The sequence below is a fragment of the Scheffersomyces amazonensis genome (genome assembly GCF_036850825.1).
Source record: "Scheffersomyces amazonensis strain UFMG-HMD-26.3 chromosome Unknown RJT21scaffold_1, whole genome shotgun sequence".
Lineage (NCBI taxonomy): Eukaryota > Fungi > Ascomycota > Pichiomycetes > Serinales > Debaryomycetaceae > Scheffersomyces > Scheffersomyces amazonensis.
In genome coordinates, this window is record NW_027042741.1 from 3254721 (window position 1) to 3268552 (window position 13832).

General features: G+C 32.4%; 9 protein-coding genes across 9 annotated transcripts; 4 read left to right on the top strand and 5 right to left on the bottom strand. All coding sequences in view use genetic code 12, as the record gives it.

Moving 5' to 3' along the window:
- The first annotated feature begins 4 nt into the window (after nt 1-4).
- On the top strand, nt 5-1756 carry UTP9 (Utp9p). The gene has a single exon (XM_064883582.1). The coding sequence runs from the start codon at nt 46-48 to the stop codon at nt 1720-1722; it is 1677 nt and encodes a 558-aa protein (XP_064741817.1). The 5' UTR covers nt 5-45; the 3' UTR covers nt 1723-1756.
- RJT21DRAFT_17768 (uncharacterized protein) lies at nt 1734-2772 on the bottom strand. Its single transcript, XM_064883583.1, has one exon. It carries the CDS (start codon nt 2732-2734, stop codon nt 1790-1792), a length of 945 nt encoding a protein of 314 aa, XP_064741818.1. The 5' UTR covers nt 2735-2772; the 3' UTR covers nt 1734-1789.
- Nucleotide 2773: 1 nt separating this feature from the next.
- On the bottom strand, nt 2774-4201 carry RJT21DRAFT_17757 (uncharacterized protein). The gene has a single exon (XM_064883581.1). The coding sequence runs from the start codon at nt 4123-4125 to the stop codon at nt 2902-2904; it is 1224 nt and encodes a 407-aa protein (XP_064741819.1). The 5' UTR covers nt 4126-4201; the 3' UTR covers nt 2774-2901.
- Nucleotides 4202-4220: 19 nt separating this feature from the next.
- NUP159 (FG-nucleoporin) lies at nt 4221-7433 on the bottom strand. Its single transcript, XM_064883588.1, has one exon. It carries the CDS (start codon nt 7272-7274, stop codon nt 4275-4277), a length of 3000 nt encoding a protein of 999 aa, XP_064741820.1. The 5' UTR covers nt 7275-7433; the 3' UTR covers nt 4221-4274.
- STD1 (Std1p) lies at nt 7357-8745 on the top strand. The gene has a single exon (XM_064880967.1). The coding sequence runs from the start codon at nt 7593-7595 to the stop codon at nt 8610-8612; it is 1020 nt and encodes a 339-aa protein (XP_064741821.1). The 5' UTR covers nt 7357-7592; the 3' UTR covers nt 8613-8745.
- Nucleotides 8746-9465, bottom strand: RJT21DRAFT_118192 (uncharacterized protein). The gene has a single exon (XM_064880968.1). The coding sequence runs from the start codon at nt 9429-9431 to the stop codon at nt 8757-8759; it is 675 nt and encodes a 224-aa protein (XP_064741822.1). The 5' UTR covers nt 9432-9465; the 3' UTR covers nt 8746-8756.
- An 85-nt stretch (nt 9466-9550) lies between these two features.
- SEC61 (translocon subunit) lies at nt 9551-11270 on the bottom strand. Its single transcript, XM_064883587.1, has one exon. It carries the CDS (start codon nt 11108-11110, stop codon nt 9671-9673), a length of 1440 nt encoding a protein of 479 aa, XP_064741823.1. The 5' UTR covers nt 11111-11270; the 3' UTR covers nt 9551-9670.
- RJT21DRAFT_17775 (uncharacterized protein) lies at nt 11271-12288 on the top strand. The gene has a single exon (XM_064883586.1). It carries the CDS (start codon nt 11431-11433, stop codon nt 11968-11970), a length of 540 nt encoding a protein of 179 aa, XP_064741824.1. The 5' UTR covers nt 11271-11430; the 3' UTR covers nt 11971-12288.
- A 349-nt stretch (nt 12289-12637) lies between these two features.
- FBP1 (fructose 1,6-bisphosphate 1-phosphatase) lies at nt 12638-13822 on the top strand. Its single transcript, XM_064880969.1, has one exon. The coding sequence runs from the start codon at nt 12892-12894 to the stop codon at nt 13642-13644; it is 753 nt and encodes a 250-aa protein (XP_064741825.1). The 5' UTR covers nt 12638-12891; the 3' UTR covers nt 13645-13822.
- The last annotated feature ends 10 nt before the right edge of the window (nt 13823-13832 follow it).

Genomic DNA, 13832 nt, shown 5'->3' on the forward strand with positions numbered 1-13832 from the left:
AGAGAAGACCTAATTGCAAAAAGAGTAAAGTAACAGTCATTAAGTATGGGTAGTGAACTTCAAGGTGTGTTTGATAAGTCCGGGGAGTTGTTTGCCAACATTATCTCCAATAAACTTAGAAGTGAAGTTCAAATAATTAAAGTGGATGTCGAGAATGGAGAAATCATTGCTGATAATTATGTAACCAAATATGAATTAGATGCCGATGAGAAAATTATTGATGTTCAATGGATCGAACAAACTAGTAATGAAGCAACTGGTAAGTCTAAGGGAAAGAAGAGAAGTGTAGATTCAAGTCCCACTAAAGATAATGCGTCTGAATTTCCAATACTTTCTGTATTACTTGATAATTCCAAAATCTTATTATTCAGTCCTCATCTCAATCAACCTACTGGAAAGATATCACCAAATTTCTCAATTTCTACTATAACACAATCATATAATACCGAAAAATCATTATTAGCATTTGATCCAGAAAATCATAAAGTCATAGAATATTCTTTAAACTATTTACAATTACTGAGATCTATTAATATTAAAAAGACTGTAGATGTAAGATCCATAGTTGCTATTCCAAATGATAAAAAGAAAGTCTTATTAGTTTCCGAGAATAAAGTATACTTGGCTAATTTATCCAATTCCAGGTCTCCAGTAATTACTGAGTTTGAATCCATAGAAAACCCAATCAAGGAAGTAAAGTTTTCATCGACTAGTCCAAATAAATTTGCTGTACTTTATCATAATTCTGAAAATATTCATATATTGGATATACTAAAGCCTAAAGAATTAACTACAATCTCAACTAATTCAAAAATTGAAAGTATTCAAGTTATACCAGGAAATTCTTTGCATAAGGAATTCTTGTTTGTAATCCATGAATCCAATATAGAGGTTTTTGAATTTGAACAAAAACAACCATTGCTTGTTATCAAATTAACTAATTCTACTATTCCTATAAAGATGTTATATATCAAAGACTCTGTATTATATGTTGTATGGTATAAGTTTAATAATCCAAAGTTTACCATAATAGATTGGGATCTCAAATCTTCAAAAAATATCCCGATCAACTTACAATTAGAGTCTGAAAATGGCATTGATATTTCTACTTCTCAAAATATTATAACACCAGCAGGCTCTGAATTGAAAAATTTACCTTTCAATCAGTTATTCTCTAGATTGAGGGATTTGTTGATGTCAAAGGAAGTAGATCAAAAGAGTGTTCTTGATATATGTTATACCAATAATAATGAAGAAAGCGTAAAAGAAACCATTCAAGAATTTTCATTATCTGACGAAACATCTCTCGGGGAGTCATTATTTTCCATTCTTAGTGATGAAGTATCAGCAGATCCTTCAAAAAGTGATGCTCTTGCTATTTGGTTGAAATGGTTACTCTTAAGTTACGGAGGTGCATACTCTAAACTGATTGAAATGTTTGTTAAAGTTAAGAACCTTCAACAAAGTCTAGATAATGGAATGAAATTAATGCCTCATCTTCTTGCTTTACAAGGTCGTTTACAACTTTTGAGAACTCAAACCAAATTAAGAAATGAAACTGGCTCTAAATTTACAGACGATTCGTTTTATGGAAATGAACAAGGTGAAGAAAGCATTACTTTTGCTAATGGTGAAAATGATGATAGTGAATTAGAAGATGAAGTTAATACTACAGTGAATGGTCAGGCCAACATAGATGAAGAAGATTTGGAGGATGATTAATGGATAGTACATAATTTGTATAGAATAGCATCAATAAAACATTTGCATTAAATAGAACAATAATTACTTATGGGAATCTTTCAAACCAAGAGAGAGCCAATTCAGCTACTTGCTGAGGTTGCTCTCTTTGTAAGAAATGTCCCAGATGGGGAAGTAGTTTTGTACCAAAGTTTTCAGTACCTTGAAGTTTCCATTTAACTAATTCATAAAGACCCTTGGACATACACCCATCTTGTTCTCCACCGATAGTTAAAGTAGGCACTTTTTGAAAATCAACTTTCCACTTAATTTGTAGAATATTAAAAGGTTTGACCAAGCATCTATAATATGCTGTTGCTGAATCGATCACTCCTTCTTTTCCAAAGGTTGCTTTGACATGTCCAATTTCATTTTGTCCAAACTTCCATCCTGGAGACCAATATTTCCAAAGATTATCCAAATATGTATTGTTACCCGTTTGTTCTAGTCTGCTGCGATATAAATAAGGAATTTGCATAGTTAACATATAAGAAGAATTGTATATTTGAACTGGCACGTATAAGGGATATTCCCATAACCGAATTACAGAAAGATAAGGAATAGCCAATGTGACTATTGAAGTAATTAATTCAGGATATAATTCAGCAGCTTTATAAGATACCAATGCTCCCCAATCATGACCAATTAAATGAACGGGAACTTTACCAGCATTGATATTCAAAATCCATGCTTCCACATCACTAGCTAAATGATTTAAGCTATATTCATTGAAGGAACCTTGACTTGATTTTTCATAACCTCTCATATATGGAGATAACACCAATAACTTGTCATTGGGGAACCCTGATGTGATATAGGGCCAAATATCATCAAATGACGAGACATCATCAGGAAAGCCATGTAAAAGAATTATGACTCTATTCCACTTCCTGGTGGCACCTTGGAATACATCTACTTCTGATAAATTACTTATGGTAGTGAACTCTCTATCACCATTATGGAGCTTAATCTCATGACGATGATTAGAATTCATATTTCTAGTTTAGGCTATGAAGTGTAAGAGTAATTCTACCAAATAGGTTCCAATCGTTCCTATTTATTAAATATATATTTACAAATAAATACAGTTATTGTTCTACATATTGTTGGCATGCATGTGAGTGTAAGTAAGAACTAATTCTTACCATGTGATGATAAAGCCTAAAACATCTCATTGTCATTTTCGAACGGACATTCTATACTGCTATGACCCTCTCGTTCACATAATCCACACCAATTACTTCGACCTGATGATGGATCTGGTTTGGTATTAGGAGTGTAAATGGGGATCTCGGCGATTGAAGTGTCATAAGTCGCGCGGGGTAAATTTCCATTTCCAATTACTTTCGCATCCATATTCTGATCGGTTACATTGATAGACCCAAATTGTCGCGATAAAGTATCTTCAACAGTGAGGATACTTTTTGTTGATTGAGTTATTTGTAATTGAGATATTTTTTCATTTAGTTCGACATTCTCATTGTTTAATTTGGTTACATCTCTGTGAAGTTGCTCATTTTCTACTGTTAATTTTTCTATTTGTTTCTTTAGTTGATTGTTTGCCAACTCTTTTTCTGTTAAACTATATTGTAAATCTCGTACCATATCTTGATTAGTTGGATTATGATTATTCAGATTCGATATAGATTCATTTTGATGTTGTAATTCAATAAGTTTATTCTCATAGAATATCTCACTTTCTTGTTGAGATGTTGTCATTAATTCGATTGTAGATCGCCACTCTTCTCGTTGCTTATCAAATTCAGCTTTCTGTTTAGCAAGTTTTCTATCCTTCTCTTGTAAATCCTTTTCATATTCTTCTAAGAGAGGTTCAATCTCATCAACCATAGATTGTAATTTACTCAAGATGGCATTCTTTTCAATCATTTCTTGTTGACTTTTAGTGTACATAGATTTGATATTTTGGAGCTCGGACTCTAGCCTTTCTTTCTCTATTATCTGATTCTGAATTGGAGATTGAAGAGATTGAAGAGATTGAAGAGATGAAGTTCGGATAGAATCTGGAGAATTCTCCCTTGTAAGTTTATCACGAATTTGACTATGACGATTTTGTCCATTTGAAGATTGTAAAGGCAGTTTTCGTGATAATGAAGAATCTGACCGTCTTCTTAATGAAGATAATTGAGGATTTACTGATATTAAACGTTCAAGAGGTAAAAATAATCCAGTCATAGGTTCCTTAACATAAAAATATTGAACATTATCAACCGATCCTGAATTCTTACCTCGAGTTTTGGCTATTGATCCAACTAATTCTATCCCACCAAACTCACCAATTTTCCCCTTAATTGGTCCAAAGTATCTTAAATACCCCACCCCTTGAGTTCCAGGTATTTGAACCTGTTGTCCTAAGAAATCTGACATGGTTTCCCTTATCTATTTAAAGAAAATACTTATTACTTATTACTTATTACCTATGTTTACATTTTTCAATGAGGACTACCATAAGTTAAAAATGATGGGTCGCGACGGACAAAGAAAAAATATATTTTGTTAGTCTATGTAATAATTAACTACAAATAAATACGTTTAACTTTAACTTCTTGTGATCTAAGTGATTCACTTAATGACCATTTAGATATAAAATTACTAGACTCAGAGTCTGGTTTTGACTCTGGTTCTTTTATTAGTTGTTCCTGTTGTAAATCCTCAAGTAAATTGATTATAGTATCTTGATGACTAGTTAAACTACTATTGATTTCAAAGATAACTTTTTCTAAATTCTTTAGAGATGATTCATCTAAATGAAGTCGAGCTTTTAATGGCATTAATTTAGATACAAGTTCAGCTTCTAAAGCTTTAATTTTAGCCAATTTTTCTCTTAACTTGATTTGTAATACTTCTTGTTGTAAATTTAAAGGTCGTCTTTTTAATATTGATGATTTAAGATCACTTTTAAATACTGCCAATTGAGTGAATTGTTTATCAAATTGAATTCTTAATTGTTGAGCCTTCTGAACTCTATCAAGTAATGACTTAGTACTTTGCTGTTGCTCACCGACTTTCTTCAAGAATACTTTAGCATAGACACTCTCTTCTGATATTATATCTTCTAAAGTACTACTAGAACTTAAGGTCCAACGTTCTGGGTTATCCAAGGAAGGAGAACTCTCAGTAGAAGATTGAGATTCAATCATCTCCCCTAAGGCAAGAACATTCAATTGTAGTACTTTCAAATTACCACAAGTTTCATTATATATTTCTAATATCTTATTCATGATGGAATTATCGGAGTATGGTCCTTTTTTCAATATACCATCAAATTTTAACAAATCTATCTTTGTAATTGGCTTTTCAAATTTCTCATGTTGCTCAATATTCTTTTCAAAAGTGATATCTTCAACCAGGTTTGACAATTCTTCGATTTGTTGTTGTTGTTGTTGTTGTTGTTGTTGTTGTTGTTGTTGTTGTTGTTGTTGTTCCTCTTCTACTTCTTCATACTCTTCACCGTCTTCTTCGAATTCTTCACTTTCGGAATAAGTATCTTCCAGCTCTTCAGTTTCAATAGGGCTTTCCTCATCCTGAGACGTCTCCGGGAGAGTAGACTCTACAGTATTACCTAAACTGCTTGGAATAGACAAAGATGTATCCTTTTTTAAACTTGTGAATGGTGATGGTAAAGACTCCTTGTTTCCAAATTTGGCGAAAGGCAGTGAGATAGGCTCTGTTGCCTTAGTATCAGATTTACCAAAAGACCCAAATGGTGAACTTTTATCTGACAGAGACAACTTTCCAAATGGAGATTCTTTAGCACTATCAGAACCAAATATAGAGTCTCCCTTCAGAGAAGTTAAAGAGCCAAACAGCTTAATGGGTTGTGATGAATTCAGACGCAGTCCGAAAGCAGGCCCGCTTTCAGTTTTAGAGGATGTGGCAAATCCAGAACTGCCAAATGGAGATGCTTTATTGTCAGACTTAGTTCCAAATCCAGAAGCTCCAAACCCACCAGAAGAACCAAATGCCGATGATCCAAATCCAGAAGAACCAAATGCAGACCCGGAACTAGCTGCAGCTGGAGCTGGAACTGGAACTGGAGCAGAACTTCCAAATGCAGAACTTCCAAATGCAGATGATGCCTTAGTTGATAAATTTGCAAAGCCCGAACTTCCAAAGGCAGAGGATGGCTTATCATCTTTTTTGTTTCCAAAGGCGGAACCCCCAAATGGAGATGAAGCACCAAATGGAGAAACTTTTGATTCACTTGGAGTACTCTTGCCAAATCCTAAGTTGCTGAAAGCTCCATCTAAAGTATCATCCTTAGGTTTATCACTTGAGACCTTGGCAAATGGAGAGGCGAATGATGATGCATTAGTTGATCCAAAAGGATTAGAAATTACAGGTTTATTAGGTTGAGGATTTGATACTTTCTCGTAATATTCGAGTGATCTCTTTAAATCCACTTCTTCCTTGGTTACTGAGGATTTGTCATATATCCACCATGATACTAATCGACCTGTATGCAATAATGTATAGAGTTTAGGTAATTTACCAATGACTTCTTGTATACCATTCCATGGTTCTTTAACTGTAGTTTGAAATTCTGTAAAATCAATATCTATTCCTACGGCTGATGTATCATCACCAGATTCTTCATCAAGGGGAAATTGTGCTCTCAGAGAATCTTCTTCAGGTTCAATAACATCTGTAGTAGTATCTGATATTTTTATGGTAGATATCTCTATCGCTAAAGATGATGTTACTATTATAATAGTTGTATCAGGTATCCAGTTGACTAATGGTACACTATAATATTGATTAACACGTTCAATCATATTAAAAGGTGGAGCTACATCAATTGAACTAGGATCTTTTCCATTACAATCTATAATAAAACTTTGAGTATCTTCATCTTCTTTTGAATTAAGAGTTATTAAGAAGTTAGTACCTACTGAACGTAAATCTATAACGTCATAAGCTTCTAAATCTAAATTAACCTCAATAATATCAGTTTCATAATTCTTACAATGAATATTATATGAATCACTAGTGATATAAAACATAGAACCTGACTTTGACCATGTGTAAGATGAAACATTATCACTTAATTTGCCATTCTTATCATTCAAATATAATTCATTTGAATTGGTTAAAATTAATACTGAATCTGGATCGGAAAGTGATGGTGATATCGATTTAACATTATCTACATCACCAAATGAGTAAACTTTTGTGATTTGTTGTTCGAAATACTCCTGAGTTAATAGATACTGAATAGAAGCATTGTTAATGAAATAAAGACGAGACTCATCACAATTGAAAAAGATTTGAGTTATTTGAAACTCGTCATCTCCAAACAGTTTAAGAGATGATAAATCCGATATATGACCAATTTTAAGTATTGAACCATTAGAAATAGCTATATACCCCTTTAAATGAGCTATAGATAATAAATTCAAATGTTTATTTCCATTATCATCTATATTCACTGGTTCTTCAAATACTTGTAAGCCTTGCTCTTCAGAGTCAAGCTTAAATCCCCAGTCCTCCGAGGTAATGAGTTCAATTGTCGACATGATGAACTCCCCCCCTTCTTCAATAAGATTTAACTATATATTGGACTGGTATTTCACTAGTATATACCTCTTTTGTACTTGTACTTGTACTATCTACAGCTACATAGTTTAGCTAGCGCTCCATACATTTTTCGGCTTCTCGACCACCTGCCCGTTTGGGAAACCAATTTTTCCTTCTGTCTGGAAAAACAGTTGATCCGATTACATAAGCTGGGAGACAAGAAAATTTTTAAAAAAAGAATAACTGGATAAAAAAGGGGGAGCCACCATTAGTTGTATACAATCGATTAGATTTTACTACTGATTATTTGAGAGACCATGTATGGGACGCCATTCAGGGCCAATGGTCAGTCGTCGTCAGCACCATCACACTTTAAAGATAGTGCAAGAAATGCCATTTATCAACAGTTACCACCTTCTGTAAGAGTTTCTACTAGTGCAAGCTCCATACGATCAGCACCTTCACAATATAATCAAAAATATCAAGCACTGTATAGATCACTGTCATCTTCAATATTTTCAGCTATAACTGGTAAAAGATCAGTTAGATCTGCTCCTTCCATATATTCCAGTTCTACAGCCACTATTCCGGAAGATCTGGAACCTATATCTACAACGGTTGAACAATTAGTGAATGATATAGTATTGCATGAGAATTATTTCTTAGATCAAAAAATTCAGAAACAACAACAGCAACAACAACCTCCTCCGCCTTATTATGATGATTTAGATGATGCTGAATTATATAAAATATCATTAGGATCTGATTTACAATATCAAAATATTACCGAATCTTTAATTGATTGGAATTTAAATGTCACGAGATGTAAATTAATATTAATTCAATTACCTATGATAACTTCATCCCCTGATTTTCAATACAATCAAAATTCATTACCACAATTAATTGGAGATCTTGCATCATTATGTCATATAGTATTAATTCAACCTCATATAACTGATAAAGAGTTGATATATACCTTGTTTTCATCGGATTTATATAAAGAGCATAATTTGGATTATAATTTTAAAAAATCGGTAGCTGAAATATCAGTAAAACAATCAAGATTATTACAAATCAATAGCTCTAAAGGTATTAATCAACAACAAACATTTTTAAAGTTTAAATTTAAAGAGATTGCCGTTCGGAATTATTTAATCAATTTAGCTGCGGCTGCTACTACAGCTCACGAATATAAACTTAAATCGGATTTGCTTAAAAAGGAATTAAAGCAACCTGGGGAAAATAAGAAGATTAAATTGTCTAAGGATGAAAAGAAACGATTATGGGAACTGGTTAGACTGGATGTATTCAAAAGAGCTGGCTTAGAAGAATGAATCCAAATTGTCATCAAGTATTATATTTTTATATATTATATATTGTATATATGATAACACTTAAACCAAAAACGGGTATATAACCCCTGATTAACGAATATAGAAGATAAGAATGCATAAATGAATTTGTAATTTTAAGAAATATTAAAACTTTTTCCTCATTTCCTTAACCTTTTTATAATGACCCTTTTTACCACTTGTCTTAGACAGTTGAATTTCAGAATACTTTCTCTTAAAATATTTCTTAGTATCATCATCATGCAATATTTCTTCAACTAATGTATTACCACGTTGTTTTCTAGATAATCTAGCGGAATAAAATTCAGCATTACCTTCAATAATTGTCCCCATTTGAAAATACTTGGGAACTTCCCATTTATCTTTCTTATAATGTCTTTTTGGATCTAATGCACTTCTTTGTTTAATTATCTGTAAATCTCGTTTGAGTTCAGGAGTTAATTCTGGTTGTTTCATATTGAACCATCTTGATCCAGAATCATTGCTTTCAACTTTGGCACTCTTACTTATTATTGGATCATTGATTCTTACTATATCAGTTTTAGAACTAGACACTTGATTTAATTTTTTTTCTAATTCACTATTTATTTTAGGTAAATTCCTTATAGATGCTTGGATTTGTTTAAATTCTGGCTGATTTTCTTGTGTCTCATCATCTCTTATTCCATTTGTCTCTTGACTTAATTGTTCAAATAGACTGTCTAGTGATGTATCCACCGATTCTTCTTGAGTCTTACCCTTTTTACTATGATCAGATGAAAATGATTCGGTCTCAGAAGTCTCTATTATACTAGGTTCCATAACTGTATATGTGTATATATTATATATTATATATCTTGACTAATACAAAACTATATTTTATTCACTATATATCATCACTGTCTTGGTAAATTTTTTTTGTACTCTCCTCTTCGCTGCGCACGCCCAAAAGGGTAATCGCACTTTTGGAACACTATTACTTAACTGGTAAAATAAATGCATTAATGAACTAATTACATATAAACATGAAGAAGTATAATTATAAAAAGGTGTTAAATGGATTAAATTCCATCGGAGAATCCACTAACAATAGATTTATTGAATCCACCTTCTTTTACGGCTAACTCATAATAACCATAAATTGTAGTGACAGCTAATAAAATAGAAGTACCTGAACCTAAAGTACCCATTAAGTCACATACAACAGATAATGCACCAATAGTTGCACCACCAAAAGCTGCAGCAGTTGGAATAATCTTCTTTAATTCTCTATAAGCAGAAGTATCTCTGAATCCAGCAATGACTAAACCTTGTTCCTTAAATTGTTTAGCAATATCTCTTGGAGAAGTACCACTAATATCGATCCAAGTAGTAGAGAAAAGTGCACAAGAACCTAAAACAAAAGTAATATAGATAACAGTCTTAATTGGATCCAATAAAGCTTCAGTAAATGAGAATGGTGGTTGAATATAATAAGCCAATCCACCAACAGCAAATAATTGAGATCCACCTTGTCTAGTATCCCAACTACCTAAAACTTTAACTAATACATTATTAGGCCATCTAACAAAAAGCATTTGTGAAATAATGAAAATATTGGATGATAAAGCACTTTGTAACATAATTGGAATATTAGATGTATAGAATAATCTAATTGGATACACACCATGAGGTCCTCTCTGTCTAGTTGATTTAAGGGGTAATTCAACTCTGAAGCCTTGTAAATAAACAACAGCAAAAAATACAAATACAGTGGCAATTAATTGAATCATGTTTGGAGAATTTGTTCTATAAAAAGCCTCTAATAAAGCCCTCTTCTTATCTTTACGAGAACCTAATAAATGGAATAAAGCAACAACTGCACCATCAAATTCAGTACCTCTACCAGAATTTGAAGTTGTTGGAGCAAAAGCTTTCCAAAATACTTGTTCACAAACATTGGTGGCAGTAAATAATGAAATACCACTACCTAAACCATAACCCTTTTGTAATAATTCATCTAAAAGGATTACAATTATACCAGCGAAAACCAATTGTAAGATTAATAATAAACAAACACCAGTTCCTAAAGCTGATGGAGGACCATACATACCAGTCAAAACATAAACAGTAGCTTGACCAATTGATAATAAAATAGCAAATAATTTTTGAGCAGTTTGATATTGTTCTCTATCATTTTTATTAGTCATATCAACATGAATTAATTTAGTACCAGTTAATAATTGAAATACCATTCCCGCACTTACAACTGGGGTAATACCTAATTCCATTAAAGTACCACGATTTGATGCTAACATCATTCTTAACCAAAATAATGGATCACTTGAATCACTGGATACAATCCCATATAATGGAATTTCTGACATAACTAAGAAAATTAAAAGTGTTATACCAGTCCACATAACTCTTTGTTGAAAGGAAACCTTCCTTTCAGGAGCTATAACTTCAGGAACAAATGGAGCAAATGGCCCTACTAAATCCAATACACGAAATCCACTCATTATACTAAGGAATAGTAGTCTTTATAATGCCAATTAAATTGAATAAGAATATATCAATTAGAATTGTTGAAAAAATTCCACTCTTCCAAATTTGATCTTCCTTCTCCTCCATGTTGACGTGTTCTCTGAAAAAATCATCGTTGGCCTCAATTTTACATGTTAGATGTAATCTTGCATGTTGGCTTCCCATTGTTTTCCTGAATTTACATATTGAGTGCGAATTACTTTGCTGGTTATTTTTAGTCCATCTAAAGAGTCTCATTTAAATAAGAAAATCTATCAATTGAATCAGTAAAACTAAATAATTTTATCACTATATCATGTCGGTAGGTAGAAATAGTCCAGCAGGTTCATCACATGCTTTGGATAAGAATTTAAGGACTCCAAGTCCCAGAAGCAATGTTAACCACAATCAGTCACATACCCAGACACAAGGTACTTCTTCTCCTTCAGTATCCAAACACAATAATAATAATAAAGTTAAAACTGGAGGAGATCTATTCAATGCTGATGAAATATTAACGTATTTAAGTAAATCGTACGAACTGCATATACAAGAAGCAAAGAAGGATAAAGCTGGTGAGAATATAAAAATATATAAGTCACTTGATGCATCCAGCCCATGGAAATCATCATCTAGTAAACCCAATAATAGTAATAATTTAAATATTAATACTACTTCTACTAATAGTTCTACTTCGAATTCTAACAATTCTACTGGTTCAGGAAATTCTACTCATACTAATACCTCTTCCAATAATAATAACAATAATAATAGTAATAATGTTATTAGAAATCATGGTAGTACTTTAGATATACTATTTGAAATTAACAGATCAATATATCAATCTCAACACTGATTTGGATTGGAATTTATACAGTATATGATTTTTATGCAGTTAAAGAATATGAAGGTTAGAACGGTGTATGGACATACAATTCCGATCAGTATGCAGTCAATCAGCCCGCAATTATGTTTAAGCTACAGTAGGGTGCGAGGCAATCATTATAGTACAGTAGCAAATCAAATAATCAATGATTCAAGGATTCCTTGTATCCGGGACCCGCACTGACCGGCGGGGTCAGGAGAAGCCCGCTCCTGTCATCTCCGGGATTTTCTAAAGTGAGTGAACACAGAAAAATTAAACTCGAAATATGGGGTACAATATGGTAAAGTATACCTATGAAACTTATCCATAATAACTTCAATTGGCATCTGCTTTTACCGAACTTTCGTGACTTTTCCTGTTCATAAAAGTATTTTAAAATTTTGTTATATTTCTTCTTCTTTTACCTTTTTCTTTTTTAAGTCTTATAACTTATATTGTCTGCTTTTTTACTAATTATCAGTCAACTATTAATAAAAGCAATTTGAGTTGGAGTGATCTTTTCCGAGTGTATTCGAATTTGGATTTAGATATATAGTCAATTCCATTTTTTAAATTTCCTACTTATCAATATTGTAATTATCAAGTAATCAAATCACTAAATTCATCATGTCTGCTCCTCATAGTTCATCTGTTTCTGAACAGATGAACATCGAAACTGATATTATCACTTTGACTAGATTCATTTTACAAGAACAACAAAAGTATGCTCCTGGAGCTACTGGTGAATTATCCTTGTTATTAAACTCTTTACAATTTGCATTCAAATTTATAGCCCATAATATTAGAAGAGCTGAATTAGTTAATCTTATTGGTATTTCTGGTACTGCTAATTCTACGGGGGATGTTCAAAAGAAATTGGACGTTATTGGTGATGAAATTTTTATAAATGCTATGAAATCTTCTAATAATGTCAAGGTTTTGGTTAGTGAAGAACAAGAAGATTTAATTATTTTTGAAGGTGGTGGTCGTTATGCTGTTTGTACTGATCCGATTGATGGCTCTTCAAATATTGATGCCGGGGTCTCAGTCGGTACAATTTTCGGTATTTACAGATTAAAGGATGACTCAAAAGGTTCAATCAATGATGTGTTAAGAAAAGGTACTGAAATGGTTGCTGCTGGTTATACTATGTATGGTGCGTCTGCTCATTTGATGTTGACTACCGGTTATGGTGTTAACGGTTTTACTTTAGATACTCAATTGGGTGAATTTATTTTAACTCAACCAAATTTAAGAATTCCAAACAAGAGAGCTATTTATTCTGTCAATGAAGGTAATTCTTATTACTGGCCAGAATATGTCAAGAAGTATATTACCGATTTAAAGTCTCCTCAAGATGACTTGAAAGGTAAGCCATATAGTGCTAGATATGTTGGATCTATGGTAGCTGATATCCATAGAACCTTATTATATGGTGGAATTTTTGCTTATCCTGCTGATACTAAATCCAAAAATGGTAAATTAAGAATTTTATATGAATGTTTCCCAATGGCTTTATTAATGGAACAAGCTGGTGGTTCTGCTATTAATGATAAAGGTGAAAGAATTTTAGATATTTTACCAAAGGGAATTCATGATAAAAGCGGTATTTGGTTAGGTTCCAAAGGTGAGGTTGAGAAATTCATCTCATATATTGAAAAGTAATTCATATAAATATATAGAACTAATCATATAGCGTTCATTTTTTCCCCCGTATAATTGTTGCAAAATTTAACGACTTTTAGCATATGTATGATATTGGGGTTAATAGAGTCCTTTTAAGAAATAGAGCTTTCTTAAAGAGTTTTCTATCCCTCTACTTAAAATATACATAGTAATCTCATTTAAACTAA